Source organism: Aedes albopictus, chromosome 1 (genome assembly GCF_035046485.1).
Source record: "Aedes albopictus strain Foshan chromosome 1, AalbF5, whole genome shotgun sequence".
Classification (NCBI taxonomy): Eukaryota; Metazoa; Arthropoda; class Insecta; order Diptera; family Culicidae; genus Aedes; species Aedes albopictus.
This window is the reverse complement of record NC_085136.1, coordinates 261,580,768-261,599,164: the sequence shown is the minus strand read 5'-3', so window position 1 is coordinate 261,599,164 and position 18,397 is coordinate 261,580,768. Positions and strand designations below refer to the sequence as shown.

The window sequence follows — 18,397 nt, the reverse complement described above, 5'->3', positions numbered from 1 at the left end:
CAACACCTGCTTTGACCGCAGAGACAGAACAGTCCTCGTTCGAAGGGATTGCTGAATTACCTTCAACACCATCCGTACCGGAAGCACCTCCTGCCAATAGCGAATTCAAAGTGCCACCACTTCCGGTTACACTCGATTCGCAGTTCTCGACGGATTTACAATTTCCGGACCTGGCGAATGAGCATCATCAAGATAATCAATTCATAACCAATATCGAAATCGACGACGATCAGTTCCAGCCAGCGCAAAACTTTCAGTTCGCAGCGTCCGATTTCGACTTTCTGCTGTCGAAAGGTGGCTGCCCAGGAGGAGGGGATCAAACGGTTGATGCGGCGCGTGATTCTTTACTGTTGAAATTTGATCCTCTGCTCAAGGCACCGACGGCTTTGGTTAGCAATAGCCAGCGGCTAAGCGTGACGCGAGAGGAAACCCCGGAAGAAATCTGTACCGGGGAGCTGCAGGAGCTGCCGGACTTTGTCGAAGGTATTGTCGTCTATGCAATGCGGTGATGGTGGGTTTAGTCAGAATTTCGTGAAATTTATTGATTAATAAGTGTGTAAATTTAGTCCATTCGTATGTTTTTTCCGTTAGTGTTTTAATGAGCATACGGGAGTAAATTTAATGCCAGAGGAATTTTATCTTCTTAGCGTAACGTTCCCACTAGGAAAATGCCGACTTCTCAGCTTCTAGAGCACTTCCACATTATAACTGAGAGCTTCCTCTGCCAATGACCATTTTGCATGTGTATATAGTGTAGCAGGCTCGAAGATACTCTATGCCCAAGGAAGTCAAGGATATTTTCTTTCCATCGGTAGTATGGTGATTGAATTTGAATTGTTTGCTTCATCTGCGTGGAAGAATGCGATAATTAACGACTTGATGGCGGAATTGTGGGGAAAAACTGAATTATGAAACTCCAATTTAACTCTGGGACGTTCCTAGGGGAATATTGACTGACATTTCGAGAGGCATTCCGCTGGGATTCGTGGGGCACTGTCGCACTCTTATTTTAGAATCAAAGCCTGATATAATTGCGGTTTAATCTACGGTAGGAGGAGTTTTCCTAGAATATACACACAAATTCTGTAAAAAATCTTGTGGAAATCCTAAAGACATACCATCAGGGTACCAGATTCCGCTCATCTAAGGCCAGTTTTGCAGAAAAACATCATCTGTTAAATGACTGGTAAGCCAATTTGTAATGTTTTTGCATTTTAAGTTAGTTTAATCTAAATACAATCAGATACAAAACAAGACTTATGTAGAACTTTTCATAAAATTATGATTTTATTACAACTTGTGTGAGACCAAAGTCGTCCTAATTCCGCTCACGGACAAATGTATGCCATCTTTTAAATAGACTTTTGCGGAAAAGTGAATTATTTTTGCAACTCTTATGTTTTTACAATTATTTTTTCCTGTTCAGCGGGAGTGTATAAAAGTGATTGAATACACTGTGTACTAAAATCGACTGTTTTTACAATTTTCACGTATTTTTTTTGCGTGAGCGGTTATTGGAACACATAAAATTTCCTACAGCTTTTTTGGGTCCAATAGCCGCTCAAAAAATTCTAGTGTTTTGTTTTTAAAATTTATGTTATTTGGTAAATATTGCATAAAATGGCTTAGCTCTCATTTAATTTATATTGTCCAAGAATATCAGCGACGAAAAGGGGGTATTTATGTGTGACAACTTGATTTTTGCAACAGCGAGCGGCTGTTGGGTCATGAGCGGCTACTGGTACACTGACGGTACCTACTGGAGATGCACTTTGGTTTGACTTTGGGGAAAAGGCAGTGGTTTCTCACTGCGACCAGTTTTTAGATCTATTGTGACATTACCCGTATCCTTAGTGTAGTGCATGTCGCATTACTCAATTGCCATTGAGGGGCAATAAAGTATCGATTTTGATACAGTTTTTGTTTTGTTTTCTTAGAAAACAAAACAAGCGTACTGATATTGTCCATGCATCGGAAACCTAGCATCACCTTTGTTTTACTGCTAAATTCTCCCCAGTAGGAAGTTTAGGACCCGGGTTTTAACATTAGCAGCAATATCATTCCAATGGAACATGTGTTCAGTAATAAGGATTCTAGTATGTTCCTTGCGTACTAGCACTTTCCAGTCTTCAAAGAGTTAGTACATACATGGATCCCTAACCCAAATTGATTTCCTTTGCATTTAGTTTAGCCTCAGATGGTGAAGTTTTGAACTATATGCAAAGTAAAGTTGGTAAACTCAGTTTTATTCAAAAACTGGAAGTCACCAAAACACCAGTAGTAAGGACTAAATACTATAATTCCTTGAATTACCAGAACACATATTCCAAAATTTAAAAATAGGACGACACTAGATTTCGGTTTGGTAGATCTATCACCGCAACGCAACCCAAAAAGGCGATCTACCCACGCTACGGGCTCCGTAAAAGATCGAGCATCTTTTAAACCCCCTCAACCATTCATCCCTCAGCACGGGTCGCCTGACACCTTGGATTGGGGTTACCTGTTTGGTGGACTTTTACCCCCGAAACAGGTGGTCCGTAGTGCTATTCTAAGCCGGCAGCTACACGGGCTAGGGAATTCATTAACCATTTCGTTATGATTTTTAGCAGTTGTGGGACAAATTCTGGCATGATTCATGGTATGAGGGTTTTATGAGAACCTGTGGTGTTGGGATGAGTTCATTTAAAGTTTCATCCTGGGTTTCCTTCTGAAGTTCCATACCTTGAGGAATTTCAATCGGGATTACCTTTGAAATACATCCAGAAGTTGCTTCCGTGATTATTTCAGAAGTTCCTTCAGGATTTCATTCAGCTAATTATTATGAAGATCTTCCAAAAACTCCTTCCGGGATTCTTCCAGAAGTTTCATTCATCACTTCTTCAAGAGTTCCGATTAATCCAGTAAAGATTCGTCCAGTTTGTATCTGTTTTGGGACTTCTAAAGAAATTCGGAATTCGTTCCTGGATTCTTTCAGCAATTTATGGCGGGATCCCTTCAGAAATTCCTTCCGGGATAACCTCAGAATTCCTCCCACTGAGTTTTTTTTTCAGGAATTCTCTCTAGGATTCCTTCATGAGCTTCTTCCGAAATTCCTTCAGGATCCTGCAGGATTGTTCCAAAATTTTCTTTGGGGATTCCTCTTGGGAATTATTCTGAGATTCCTGCAGTTCGTGCAGTTTTTTTTTTCTCTGAGATTCCAAGAAGCAAATTTTGGACAACTATTGAGGAACTATTGAGGAAATAAGAAAAAAAAATATTGCAGGAGTTAATTACAAAACTCCTCGAGGAAATCCTCAAGAAATTGTTGGAAGAATTATTCGAGGAGCTCCTGTAGAAATGTTATAAAGAACTCCAGAGAAGGTAGAGAGGTAGAGAAGCGAAGAGTGAACAGCCGCCTGAACGGCAACACTTTTTTCTGTTTTGATTTCATTACTCGGATGCTGGTAACTGTCGCAAAGCAGATTAATCCACCCATCGAAGGTAGTGCCTGCCTATCGCGCATACCGCATTTGAAAACTTTTTATACTGTTGTTGTATTAGCTAGGAATTATCAAACTGATGTTCCAAAATGGAACAATTTTCATTAATTCAAGAAATCAATGGTGTTTGCACTGTTATCCATAATATTTGGAAACTTCGGTAAAATTTTGTTTGAAATGAGTGCAATACTTATCTTCACTTTTGCGGCAATCGTCAAGGTTTGTTGATTTTGTTCATTAGGATACCAGTTTGACGATTCGATAAGGTATTTTTGGCTTCACACTATTCGCTTCTCTACCTATTTTCTCTGAGGAACTCATGGAAGAATTCCATATGAAACCTCTAGAGAGTACACTGAAGTTTTTACGAGGTTTTTACGCAGTCCACGTAAACAACCGCGTTATTTGAACGTGCAAAAAAGTCAATCTACGGTAGATGTGAAAAAAATACTAATGGTTTCAGGATGTTTAAAGGGGGGTCATTTCGAGGAGTTGCTAGGCGTTTCAGGGAGGTGTGATGTTTCAGAGGCATTTGAATGGGTTTCAGGATCTTCGAATGAGTGTTATCAGTTTTGTACTTTTTAACTCAGACCTGTTCTGCCGCCACTCGCATAACAGTCCCATCTTTGCTGGTTTCCTATTCATATGGGACTGTTTTGCGTGTGGGGGAAGTGTTATGCTTGCTTATTCTTTGACATATACGCTTATCCATGGATAACTGACACTGAGGGAGATTACAAGTGGTAGCCGATTACACTTATTCGAAGAGCGTATTCTGCTTAGAGGGTTTGAAAAGTTGGTTTCAGGGGCGTTACATGGGGTATTAGAGGTTTTCGGATACATTTCAGGAAATTTTATAGGATTTTCGGCGGATTTCAGAGACGTTAAAGAGGCGTTACATGGGCGCTTTCTGGGATTCGGAGGGTCTTAGGTGCGTTACATGGGTGATTCTATAACATTCCCCAGAAAACCATTTCCCAGAATGTACCATTCCCCAGAAATCCATTTCCCAGAATGTACCGTGGGGTGCCCTAATTTCGCGCGGGTCCAAATTTCGCTCACTGATAATATTTAGAGATCATAATCATAAAACTAATTGTACAATTGTCCAAATTACACTTTTGCTATGCTGTCTGAAGTGAAATTAGGACAATTCAACAATTACTTCTATGATTATGATCTCTAAAATTTAACAGTGAGCGAAATTTGGACCCGCGCGAAATTAGGGCACCCCACGGTACCATTCCCCAGAAAAGCTTAATATACTCGGCTAAAAAGTTTAATTCGGTACACAAACAGTACAATGTTGATCATAATGATAATAGGCAAGGATTTTTACATTATAGTGTTATTACGCGCAAACATCTATTTCTTATACGGTATATCCATAAAAATATTCTACAATGGTTCAAACGTTTAATTACCATTGTACACAGTTGCATGTTGGTCTTTAAACCTATCTTGAAAGTTCACAAACTGTCATCATTCCAGTTGCGTTGCTATAAAATGTTTTGTTTTTGACAGATTTGTGAAAATTGTGCAGCACTTGTTTCACGATGAATAACGTTTTAAAAGTGATGTGCAAAATTTACAGGGAAAACGCATTTTCTTCTGATGTTGTTCAGTGTACAAGATGCTAATGGACCAGTTTATGGTCGGTTTATATTAACCCTCGAGCGATCGCGCTGTTGTATCTTGTACAACACGTTGAAAAAATCTCGCTTTTTGTACTCAGAATTAGCGTGGTGCTGACGCAAGTAGTCAACCGCGCGAGTTACGGAAGGTTAAAAAGATTTTACTGTCGAAAACTTTAGATACTCAGAAACACTCAACTGACCACGTTTTTCTACGCAATGGTTGGAGGAATCCATCCCAACGGCTGTTCCTAAATTATTCGCTTCAAAGGCCCTTCATTCATGCGTTATGAGAAGGGCTTTTATCATTATTCAAATACTATGGAATAGAAAAAGTGAACATATAAGCAGTTTTAATTCCAACAATTCTAAATATTTTTAATGAAGAAGGAAAAAAGTATCATTGTTTTCCTTTTGGCATTCAAAAACCCAACAATGTTCCTTCTTTTTAAACAATATTTTTCTTAGAATTAAGGCAATTAGTAAAATTTTTGAAATTATAACTGCTTACATTTTCAACATAGATTCTCCCTTCTTTTCGACATAGGCTGTTCTTTCGAATTGCACTTTTCAGGAAATTATGAGCATTATTACAACCACCGGTGTTAAATGCTGTTATATATTTTTTTCAAATTTCTAAACACCTGTGCTTGTGGTGCCGATAATTACCTAAACATTGTAACTCGAAAGAACAGCCTATGTAGAAAAGAAGGGAAAATCTGTGTTGAAAAAGTAAGCAGTTGTGATGCCAATAATTTCCTGAAAAATGCAATTCGAAAGAACAGCCTATGCAGCAAAGAAGGAAAAATCTATGTTGAAAATGAAAGCAGTTATAATTCCAATAATTGTACCAATTGCCTAAATTCTAAAAAAAAAAGCTTGTTTAAAAAAAGGAACAGTGTTGGGTTTTTGAATGCCTAAAGGAAAACAATGTTACCACAGACAAACAGACGTAATACTTCGAACATTTTTCGATTCAAATTTTAGTCTCGGAAACAGGTTTGCTTAATTCTAAAAAGACTGAATTTGGCCAACCATCAAATAGGTGGCAGTAGTGTCAAACTCGAACAAAAATGATGCGAGCGCCGCGGATTGGCAGTTGGTAACCCTCAAATAAACCGTTAAATCGATGTACGGTGGCAATTATCAGAGTGTTACGTTTCCTTCTTCGTTGAAAAAAATGTTTGAGTCGTTATAAGAATTGTTGGCATTACAACTGCTTATATGTTCATCAACAATTTTCCCTTCTTTTGCATAGGCTATTCTTTCAAGTTGCACTTTTCAGGAAATTATCGGCTTTGCAACTGCTTAATTTTTTAACATAGATTCTCCCTTCTTTTTTGCATAGGCTGTTCTTTCGAATTGCATTTTTCGGGAAATTATGGACATTGCAGCCTCCACCGGTGTTAAAATTGCTAAAATATTTATTTAATATTTTTTTCAAATTTCTAAACACCTGTGCTTGTGGTGCCGATAATTACCTGAACAGTGTAACGGTGTAACTCGAAAGAACAGCCTATGCAGAAAAAAAGGAAAAAGGTATGTTGAAAAAGTAAGCAGTTGCGATGCCAATAATTATACCAATAGTCTAAATTGTAAAGGCAAATCATGCTTATTTCCAAAGTTTTTCTTGCCAAATAAGATTTTTTGCCAGGATGTTTCTTCCGGTGATTTTTGACGATACAATATTTGATTTTTAGCGATTAATATAAACCATTCAGAAATAAAACAATAGTTTTATTTTCTTTCTGGGGAATGGAATTCTTGGGATTTGTTTTCTGGGGAATGTTATAGAATCACATGAGTTTCTAGAGGATTTAAGGCTGATTTCGGAGGTGTTTCAGGAAGTTTCAGTGATTTTCCGATGGGTTTTCTAGACGGTACCGATCTTGGAATAACTGAATAATCACAAAGCACATGATATCTTACTTCACAACGTAGTTGTGCAGATCACTGCAAGTGTTCATGGCCGTAAGATATTTACATTTACACTATTTACAATGCCCGCGTGGGTTTTGCGGTTGGGCGCCATATTACGAAAGTAAAATGGGCCCTATCAATATCCGTGCCGACGTCAGGCGCCATTATTACGGAAAAATAATGAAGCACTACAAATGCACATTAAAATATAACATGTTATAGTGGAACCTTACAAATGCGTAATAAATTAGGACATCACAATTGGACAAATATAACACAAAACATATAATGTTGTCCTGTTACCCTATCGGATAACCATTTCCGATGATGAGGTTTCAGAAATTTTATTGGTCCATCAGTCAATCCTGTAAAGTATTTTATGCAATTCAGTATCATAATTTACATTTTATCTAACTCATTTTGGTATCATAATGGCTACTTTTTCCGAACTGGTTCATTATGCAACTGAAATGAGTTGCATAATGAAAAATAGTTGTATAATGTTCATAATGCAACTCATTTGAGTTGCATTATGAATATTATGCAACTCAAATGAGTTGCATTATGAAAAAATCATTGCATAAAATTTTGTATGGAACGCGTTGCAAAACTCAATTTTTTCAGCACTCTTCGTATTTATCCAACTCGGCGAGCCTCGTTGGATAAATGTACGACTCGTGCTGAAAAAATCAACTTTTTGCAACTCGTTACATAAATAACTATTGTATGGCTGGTTGCCTTTTAGCTTGCGTTTTGTCTAAGAATGTTTAATCTTAAGGGGACATCTCGATTCGGGCTTCATCACTAAAGTTCTATAACTTGAAGTCTGTGCCAGGGAAAGGTTTACATCTCTAGTACTTAAACGCGGGCCGAAATGGCCTGAATGTTGGCAATCGAAATAGGATTGCGGGCCTCCATTCTGCCAGAACGCTATAAATGTGCATTAATACTAGGGGAACATTTACAAGTTAAAATACAACATTTAACACAAAAATAAAACTTGTAATAAATTTTGGAGGCATTTCGGCGGGTTCCAGACATGTCAAAGGGGCGGTATATACGCGTTTTCAAGGATTTCGGAGGGTTTCAGAGGCGTTACATAGGCGTTTTTAGGGGGGGGGGGGGTTCAAAGGGTTTCAGATGCGTTTCATGGGGTTCGAGGGGGTTTCCCCTAACGCCGTCGTACCCCATGTAACTCCTTGAAAACCTCCTAAACCCCGGAAAATATCTAACGTATCTGAGACCCGCCAAAAATCCTCTGAAACTTCTTGAAATATCTCCAAAAACTTTCCGATTCCTCCTCAGATCCCACGTAACGCCCCTAGAAGCACCCTGAAACATCCTGGAACCCCCTGAAGAAGCCTCTATATTTTTTCACATCTACCGTGACTTTTTCCATCCTTTTTAACCGTTACCATTGTAAAAAAAACAGTGTAATTCAATAGGGAGAGAATCTGTTGAAATTCCAGAAGGATTCCTGGAGAAACCCTGGTGAAGGTTATTGGAAGAATCCCTGCAATAATTCCTGAATTCATCCCAGAGGAAGCTCCTTGAAAAAATGCCGAATACAACATCTGTACACAGACAAACAGACGTAACTCTCAGAGAAAAATCATTAAAACTTCTGCCCCATGTCGTTTTCATGAACACACTGCCACCTATTGGTAGGTAGAACCGCGCAAAACACTGTCGGCCATAATGGATTGCGATTTGACGTCTGTCCCAGAGAAAATAGGTAGAGAAGCGAAGAGTGAACAGCCGTCTGAACGGCAACACTTTTTCTGTTTTGATTTCGTCACTCGGATGTTGGCAACTTCCGAAAAACAGATCAATCCACCTATCGAGAGTAGTGTATTTCTCGTGTACTGCATTAGAAAATGATTTATACTGTTGATTTATTAACAAGAAATCATCTCAATTGTATACGAAAAAAGATGAATTTTCATAAATTTAAGGAATCAATGTTATTGACAGTAATATCCTTGATATTTAAAAATATTGTTAAAAAAATGTTTCAAATGATCGCAATACTTATCTTGAATTATGCGGCAATCGTCAAGGTTTGTTGATTTTGTTCGATAGGATACCAGTTTGACGGTTCGATAAGGTATTTTTGGCTTCACACTCTTCGCTTCTCTACCTATTTTCTCTGGTCTGTCCAACACGCATTACAAAAATCGCCTGTGATTTTCGTTTGCATAAAATTCAGCAACGTTTACACTAGCAAACGTCAAAGCTATCGAACACTAGCGCCTCTGGTGGAAGGATCGCAGAAATCAAAAGACATTTGAATTAATCGTTTGATGCATGCATCAAGGCGGTTTGAATAATGTTACGTATGTTTGTCTGTGACCTGTACAAACATCAGAAAGATTTTCTGGAATATTTGATGGAAGTCATGGAAGAATATCGGACAGAATTTCTGGAAGGTCCTCGAAATAAATTCCTTTCCCCACAACTTCATTAGAAACCATATTTTTATTTAAATGTTCTGCATTGATTTAAGGTTTCGAAAAATTATGCAAAAATAAGACTTCGCTGAAAAAATTAATTTGCATTTTTGTATCAAAGAGCGTTTTAAAACTAGGGTATCGGCGAATCGGTTATCTAAGCATACGCTTCCATTTTCATCCTACTCAATACAAAGGATTAAAGCGCTGACTGTTTTTTTTTGTATTTTTTTTACTGAAGCGAGAACTTACGAAAACGAAGAAAAACGGAATCAATCGGTGCCGTAATCGTTTGTTTTCGAACATGATGCATTTGGGAGCGTAAGAACACTAAAATGATTCTGCAATTGAGCACAAGTTGCTTCTCCCATTAATGAAGTTTATCTATGGCGCTTTGCATTAATGGAACAAATTCTCAGCCAGTTCAAACCTTCTTTGATTGAAAAATAAATCGATAGTATTTCACGAAATTCTGACGCTCCTCATCATATCCTCGGCATCATAAAATCCCGGCGGGATATATTGAACATACAAACTTTTTCCCCCCGTTCATGTGTAGGTGTCATAGAAATCAGCACCAGCAGCAGCACCAACAACCCGCCGCCACCACCAATAATCGTAGAAACTGCACCCGCAGCAGAAGACGGCGAAGCCGAAACCCACGACCCGCCACAAGGGGATAGCAGTGTTGTGGGCGAACTAGGCGGTGGAGGCGTTCTGGTGACGGGGCTGGAAACGAGTGGATTTGTTGCCGTTGCTGCTGTTTCGCCATCCGCCTGCACGATGAGTATGAACATCGACGAGGAGGCAAAAAATCCGCAACCACACTGCGCAGATGACGAAGACGACGGAGAGGCAGACGAAAAAATGAGCGTTGACAATACGATGATACTGGACGGCGGCGGCGAAAGCTCTTCCTCGCTGGCAGAACCAAACGTGAGCTTCATGGAGGCGGATCAGGATTTCAATGGCACCGGCGTCAGCCTGAACAGCACCAGCAACGAGCTGGTGGCCGACAAGAAGAGCAAAAATGAATCGCTGAAAATCGAAGAACTGCAGAAAAAACTCGGCGATGCAGAACTCCGCGAGGAAGCGCTACTGAAACGGATCACCGAAAAGGACAAAACCATCTCGAAGATGAGCGGAGTGGTGGAAGCGTACGAACGTGCCATCGCCGATCTGATTACCCAGAAGGAACAGACGACGCAAAGCTACGAAAAAACGTGCGAGGCCCTCAAGGCGGACAGCGACATTAACGCCCAGCATCTGGAATCGCTGGAGAAAACCTTCTCCGATTTGCACGCCAAGTACGAACGGATGAAGGTCATCACGGTGGAGTACAAGGAGCGCGAAGAGGAACTCATCAACGAGCGGAACCGGTTCGAGGAAAGCCTCCGGATGCAGGAAAAGCGCTACGAAAACATGAAAAGTCACGCCATGGCCCAGCTGGACATTGCCAACAATAAACTAGCCGAACTGGTTCGGAACCATGCCCAGGAGGTCACCAAGTTGAAGGCCCTGTTGAAGAAGGAGGAGATCTATCGGGCCTCGGTGAACGAACAGCTGAGCCAAAAGTCACGGGAGAACGAAGAACTGGTGAAGATCTGCGAGGAGCTAATCAATGGGGGTGCTAATTAGTGTTCGACTAATTTCGAGCAACACGGAGTGATGAGAATATAGTGATTAAGAGTGAAATGAGTGTGCGAAAAAAATGGAAACAATGTAGCGATAAGACATTGGAACTGCGGTAATCGTATATTAATTACTGAAATACACATGTTAAACCTTCAACTTTAAAATAAAGAACGAGGAAAGTGCGTTTCCCTTATTTTGTTGTGCTTCCATCGATGTGTCTTCCAAATGGCCTTGCCAATGTGAGTGCGTGTTTGTGTTTTTATCGATTTCCTTTTGTGTCTACCCCTGCGGTCGAAAAGATCCAAGTGAATCGATGTCTGATGATGGCGTTTCGTTTCGAAAAAGGACATTTTCCATTACGGCGTGCGAGACTGGCCACTACCGTTGCGATGGCGGTGAGTCATCAGCTAGTAAGTGGTATTGCGGTGGTGGTAGGTATAGCATCATCGAGCGACGTACAAATGAGATATAGAGATGCATATAAAATATGCCAGTACGATGCATCAGGGCGCAGTTCTTTAGTTTCGATTTTTGTAAGCAATGACTGCACTGTCCCCACTCGCATAACAGTCTCATTTGACTTTTCATGCCGTAACTATTTTTTAAATTTAAAGATGGGAATGTTCTGTGAGTGGGGGCGGTGCAAAGATTATGCATTCTATTCAGATACCCACTACAACTTGAATTTAACATAGAAACTGTAAAGGCACAAATTGAACCACCCTAACATTCTTTCTCCTGGTCTCGAGGTTATCCAAAGGGATCTGGTGCCTATTAAGGACCCCTATGTATATAGTGGACCCCCTACATAAAAACCAAAATATAAGTGTACAAAACAACTTATTCCATGCAACTTCTACATCTATATCTAGATTTAATTACCTACTGTAACCAAAACTGTAACAGATCATTTCAGAAGCTGAAACTGAAAATATGACAGGGTGGGACGGGGCAAGATGGGTCAGTGCCATTTTCGGGCGCATTATTCATGTTTTGATTATGTTAATAATTTTGTTAGATGACCAGCATAAATACAGGGTGTTAGGTTCCTGAGTGCAAACTTTTTAAAGGGTGATAGAGGACCATAAATGGTGAAAAAAATTGTTCTAGCATATGGTCAAATCTCAACCGTTACGTAGTTATTGAACTCCCCATGTTTTTGACTCTTATTGCCTTAACTGGTTATAACTTTAAAATGGTCAAACTTATCGCACTTTTTTAACCCTTATTCGAAAGATTATTGAATTTTCTATCAAATGGCATCTTTGAACCGATCGGTTTAGTTAAATAACTAAGTTTTCTAGATCAAATAGCCTAAAAGTTGTGTGTTTTAATTTGTTTTTGTCAATTATCTTTGAGAAATGCGTAATAATTTAAAATTCTTTCTTTGGGAAAGTTGTGATCCTTGTTTCACTCTACAGTTCGTTCTTTGACATCAAACTTCTATCTCTTATCGTTTTCTTGCAATTTCGATTTAAACGTCGCATTTCAGATCAGAAATTTGCAATCGTCTTGGTTAGCACTTTTTTGCGCACTGTGCTGCACATTTAAATCAAAATTGCAAGAAAACGATAAGAGTTAGAAGTTTGGCGTCTAAGAACAAATTGTAGAGTGGAACAGGGGCCACAACTTTCCCAAAGAAAGAATTTTAATTTATTACGCATGTTTTAAAGATAATGGACATAAACAAATAAAAACACACTATTTTTAGCTATTTTGCCCTAGAAAACTTAGTTATTTAGCTAAACCAATCGGTTCAAAGATGCCATTTGATAGAAAATTCAATAATCTTTCGAATAAGGGTAAAAAAACTGCGATAAGTTAAACCATTTTAAAGTTATAGCCAGTTAAGGTAATAAGAGTCAAAAACATGGGGAGTCCAATAACTACGTAACGGTTGAGATTTGACCATATGCGTAGAACAATTTTTTACACCATTTATGGTCCTCTATCACCCTTTAAAAAGTTTGCACTCATGAACCTAACACCCTGTATACAAAAGTGTGGGGCATTGATTGAAAAATTATTCACTCTCTTTGGAAATAAAAAATAAAATGGTTTTTAACTATTTTTCTTATGCGATATATTCCATATAATCTCCATATAAACGGCTTCGGGGCGAGATGGGTCACCTTCAATTTTGAACGCATTTTTGGAGCATTCAAAAGTTATTTATTTTTTATTACAAGACTATCTCATAAATGACTTCAATCAAGCAGAATGAACGCTCAAAATTATAACATAAAATTATGTTATTTTTTAGTGAAAACATCGATTTTCAAGTCGCCTCAAGTGATCCTACTCAAATCGTAAGGTTTTTTTTATATTCTAAATAAATTTATAAAATGTATACCTACTAGTAGCTCTTGTTTACTCAGTATGGATATGGAGCATATATGAATGCGGAACAAATCTTATATTTTGACGTTTTTCGTTGAGAAAATGTGAATTACTTAAAAGGTGATCCATCTTGCCCCGCACTTTTTTCACGGCGCTAAATCGATCACTTTTTAAAACTGATTGTTTCACAACACATTTTGTATTTAATGAACTTTTTATCGACTTTTAGTATAGTTAACTAGTGTATTAAAGAGTAGCGGACGAATACAAACCAATACGATTTGTATTTACAAAGTTATGGTGATCCATCCTTAGGTGACCCATCTTGCCCCGTCCCATCCCTTATGAAAAACTTATGCGGCTGGGCTGGACCAGTTCTACAAGAATGTTACGGAAAACCGCTTTATCTTCAATATTTAAGAAAAATGTCATCGACTACCTACCTTCGAAAAATGTCAATCGATATTCATCATGAATTTGCATTTTTCGAAGATAGTTGACATTGATACAGAAAAGAAGTAAGACTTAATTGGTGAGCTCGTTTCATGTTACTATTTTATTGACAGTATATACTGCCTATGATTGCATATCAGTTCCATATCTTCTGGGTTTCCTATTCATATGGGACCGTTATGCGATAATATACGCAGGGGTTTTCACATGATTGGAGGGTGGTCGTACAGTGCATACATAGCGTCCTAAAATTCTGAGGGGTAAGGGGTGACCACCTCTATTCAACTTTCAACACTCCCAATTTATATTTATGCTAATGCTTGACTTCCGAAGCTTAGTCCGCTGCTTCTTTCTCGACTCGTATCAGCAGTAAGAGGAATTAACAAAAGTTGTTCAGAAAATCATGCAGCGGGGCTCGTCTCGAACTGGAATATCCGAATAACGACCAAAATATGTGCCCCTAGTCTCCTGACAGGACTTCAAATAAGCTACCTTCAAACCAGTAAGTCAGCAGTATTACAAACATATGTTTGCGCAGCAACGCTGTATGCGAAATCCACAAACTAAATCAGCAAACCCCTTCAACATCTCATCCCAACAGAAGCGCAAGGCCAGTGCCTCCCCAGCCAAGAAGAAGGATGCCGACGAGCCGAAAGCAAAACGCGGCCGTGGTCGACCTCCGAAGCAGGGCGGCGCCAAAGCCGCCGCGAAGAAAACGACATCGTCCACCGGTCGCGGCAGAGGACGCCCGAAGAAGGCCTAAACGAACGCGGCGCGACGACGATCTTTCCTCACCAAGTTTCTCATATTGAGCCAACCGGCGATCGACGGACGACCTTCTCGCGATACAATTTTAATCCGAACTGTAAGACTATAATACAAGCATAGCTCACTTCTTCTCTACACACCATACTTCTGAAGGAACACAATTAGAGCCATAAGAACCACCACCCAGACGTTAACGGTCATAGGATATTTCCGTATTTTCAAATTGAAAAGCGTAAACTAATCATAAAGGACCTCTAAGAAGCATTTATTGTTTTCCTTTTTCGCAGCCAACATCTAATAGGTTAAAGAAGACAGTTTCAAAGTTTGGAACAGCAAATAGTTAGTTTAATCACTGTGCCCTTTTTGCGACGGTTTTGTCTAATTACAATTATACAACAAACCTACTAGTTCAATGACCGAAAGTGTACCTTTAAACAGCTAGTTTCCTTTGTCCAAATGTAATAATAAATTGAAACGAAAACCATTCATACGGGCTATACTTATTCCCTAACTTCAAGAAGAAGTTTGCATTTAGCGTCTTTCGATTTTGATCCACACCGTGTCAGAACAGACAGAGAAAACTTATTTCCCTGCTGAAGCAAAAATCTCGAGTTTGAAGTCGCGAACTCTTACAACAGTAATGCAACAGTCTAGTGGTAAATAAACGTATTTTAAAGGTAGCTCTATGTGTGTGTTTACGAGTTTTTTTTATAGAGAAATGTCCTGATACCTATGCTCCCTTTTCGTAAATTTGGTTGTCTACCTACCTTATGGATGCAGGGTTCGTCCTAGAGTACAGCGAGGAACGAGCTCATGGTTCATCCTTTATCGCTACACATCGCCGAAGATCGTCCTTAGCTTCCGTCACTCGAAAATTCGCCGCTTCCAGGTCCTCCTCCAGCATGGTTCATGTCTCGTGTCCGTAGAGTAGGTATCAGTAGGTCGGCTCCAGAGGCACGTTCTTCTTCGTTTGGGAAATTTGTACCATCGCCGTGAACACGAGCCTATTCATCATTTATCTGAGGGAAAAAGGATGGGACAGGGGAATGGACAGGTAAGGGAATCGTCATACACGCAAAAGCGTAGGGGCTGTCCATTAATTACGTAAGGGAAATTTAACGATTTTTCGACACCCCCACCCACCCTTGTAAGATTTTTTGTATGAGAACCCAAATATTTTTGTATGACGCGTAAGATTTCTCCACCCCCCCCCCCCCCCCCCCCCTCCCCCCATAAACCCTTACGTAATTAATGGACAGCTCCGTACCACAGTGGGTTCACGCAGCATCCTGAAAAGGGCGCTGCGCGGCAAGCTCGCGCTCGTTGCTGTTGAGGATTTGCGTTGTGATTTCTGAGTTTTATTTTCACTCCTCAGAAAATCGCCAAAATCGCTTCCTCATTTTCTCGCGAGGGAGTTTCTGTCAAGCCTGGGCAAAAACTGCACAGTTACATATCAGATGATACGAAGCTCCATAATCGGATTCACAGTCGTCACCTACAAATGAATCAGCTTGCTGAATATTCGGCATGTGATAGCTGAGTGGCCAGTTAATGCTTTGACCAGCATGCTGCAATTCTGCTTTGACAGATTTGCTAGATAGGTACTTCGCTGTAGTGACATGAGGTTGATTAAAGAAAATGTTTCGATTTAAATTTAAATAATTTACACAATCTAATTTTTCTGAGTGTACCTACGAATTCTACCCGTTGCACCTGAGATTTAGGTTTTGAAGTACACGATGACGAGGCGTGATCGGAAAGCTCTTTCACGCTGCGTTGACGGACAACTGGATACGAAGAAAAAAGAGGCGAGATTGAATGACAAGCGAATAGCGCCAGTCATACGGTGCATATATTGATCAATAGTTGGCCGTTTTATGGAAACATTGAATGTATAATATTGTTCAAAAATAGATTGACATCAATCATTCAACTTTTCCCCTATCTTCCGTTTGATCAACCACACAGCAATATTTCCCCTCCATAGCGCATTTTTCTTCAATTTTCTCTACAATATTTCCCCACCTTCAAAATTGTTACATCAATCCTCTCGAAGATTGTTCAAACCATGGGTCAAATTATTCCATGGATCAATTGAATGGTTCAATATTTCCCCTCCAGATCAACCTATCATTCTTTCAATGCAGCAGCGCGTGAACGAGAGCGTCATCATTGCAGAACATTCTGCCGTGTTGCCGTATTTTTTAAATTTAAATAAATTTAAATTTAAATAAATTTCAATAGCTAAATATATTATACAAAAACAACTGAATTCAGATGTAATAAATCATCGAACAAAAAAAACAATTTATGCAGAAGTAATGTAGTAAATTTATGCAAAATTTATGTAAAGTAATTTATGCAGAGGTAAATGTAATGAACCCAACGATTACAATGCATTAGTGATAATAAACAGTTCACAACATTTTTTGTGTAATCTTATAACTCGGTTGGTGTCCCACCGAACTTTGCTAAAAATTACTGGTGCACTGGCGGTTTCTAACACCAGTTAATTAACAATTTGCACATTATGGTGGTAACATGCTTAGCTGCGTTGCCTATAAATTAGAAATACCCCCTTCTGACAAATAACACCCTTCTGTAGTAATTTTGTGTAATGTCGAAATATAAAGTTAATTCAGCAAGACGGCACTGATGGTGTTTCGAGTCCCATCCCATGGGCTGTCCAAAAACTTTTCGTAATAAAAAAATATGTAAAATGCTGATTACATATGTAAAAATGGTAAAGCTTAGAAGAAGAATTAATGTGAATAGAAAATTCATTAAAAACATAAATAAAAATGTGACAGAAATGCATTGTATACATTGGGCATTGGGATCGGTAGGACTGAAAATCAACCGCACACCCACCGACGACGCATTGATTCAATAAAAGGCTTTGCTTTGCTAGCTGTGCACGTATGATAAGCATGCACGGACACTTGTTTTTTTTTTCTCTTTATGCATTAACTTCTCTCATACTGCAGGGAGATTTTCTCTCTGCTCGAGCCTCGGCTTGATCTATCTTTCGTGAAAGATATTGTATTGATACTTAGTTTGATCCTCGTGATTTCATCAATAATGCTTGAGAAAGAAATAATTGATGGAATGGTGGAATAAAGGAAACAAGAAATAAGCGCTGCCAAATAAACATTTTCAAGCACATGTTGCGCATCGTAAATTTTCATTAGATTATTTAGGAATAATGTTTAATATTTAACATTAGTTCATCATGTTTTATATCACATCTTTAATTTCCACTAACGCATATGCGATTTTCTAGTGCCTTTAGTATAAAATGCTACAAAGCTCAGTATATTTTCGACAGCTTTGTTCTCTTCGTCATGGGGTGTTATCTAAAGTCTGATAAACTGAAAGTTGGCGTCACATTTTTGCCAATCAAACTGTTTACAACTAAGTTTCAAGCTATTTGGACGACAAAAAACTCTTATGGCAAAGAGAGAAACACTGCCAATAATACTCAAAGTCACTCTCAAGGCATATAATTTAATCATCGTTCAGTAATCAATCTAGCTATAGATAAACCTGTTAATAACGGATAAAGCAAACATTTTCAATTATAGCCGAAACAACCAAATCAATATGGCAATAACCTCTTATCAGCCTTTGTTTTCCAAACCTCTACTGCTTTACATATTTACTATGACATTAGCAAAAATCAAAACTTGTTCGAACCTAACTATTATTTATTTAT

At 39.0% G+C, this 18,397-nt stretch overlaps 2 protein-coding genes across 2 annotated transcripts in view; both read left to right on the top strand.

Annotated features, from left to right (window-relative positions):
* Nucleotides 1-15,362, top strand: LOC134285605 (uncharacterized; the record flags this gene model as incomplete). The annotated part of the gene is given in 2 exon segments (XM_062846713.1): nucleotides 1-483; nucleotides 10,046-15,362. Coding segments are annotated over 2 exon segments (1,562 nt in total), but the record flags the coding sequence as incomplete, so codon positions are not given.
* Nucleotides 1-18,397, top strand: part of LOC109416910 (SH3 domain-containing protein 21) — a 328,588-nt gene that overhangs the window by 142,974 nt on the left and 167,217 nt on the right. The window lies entirely within an intron of this gene.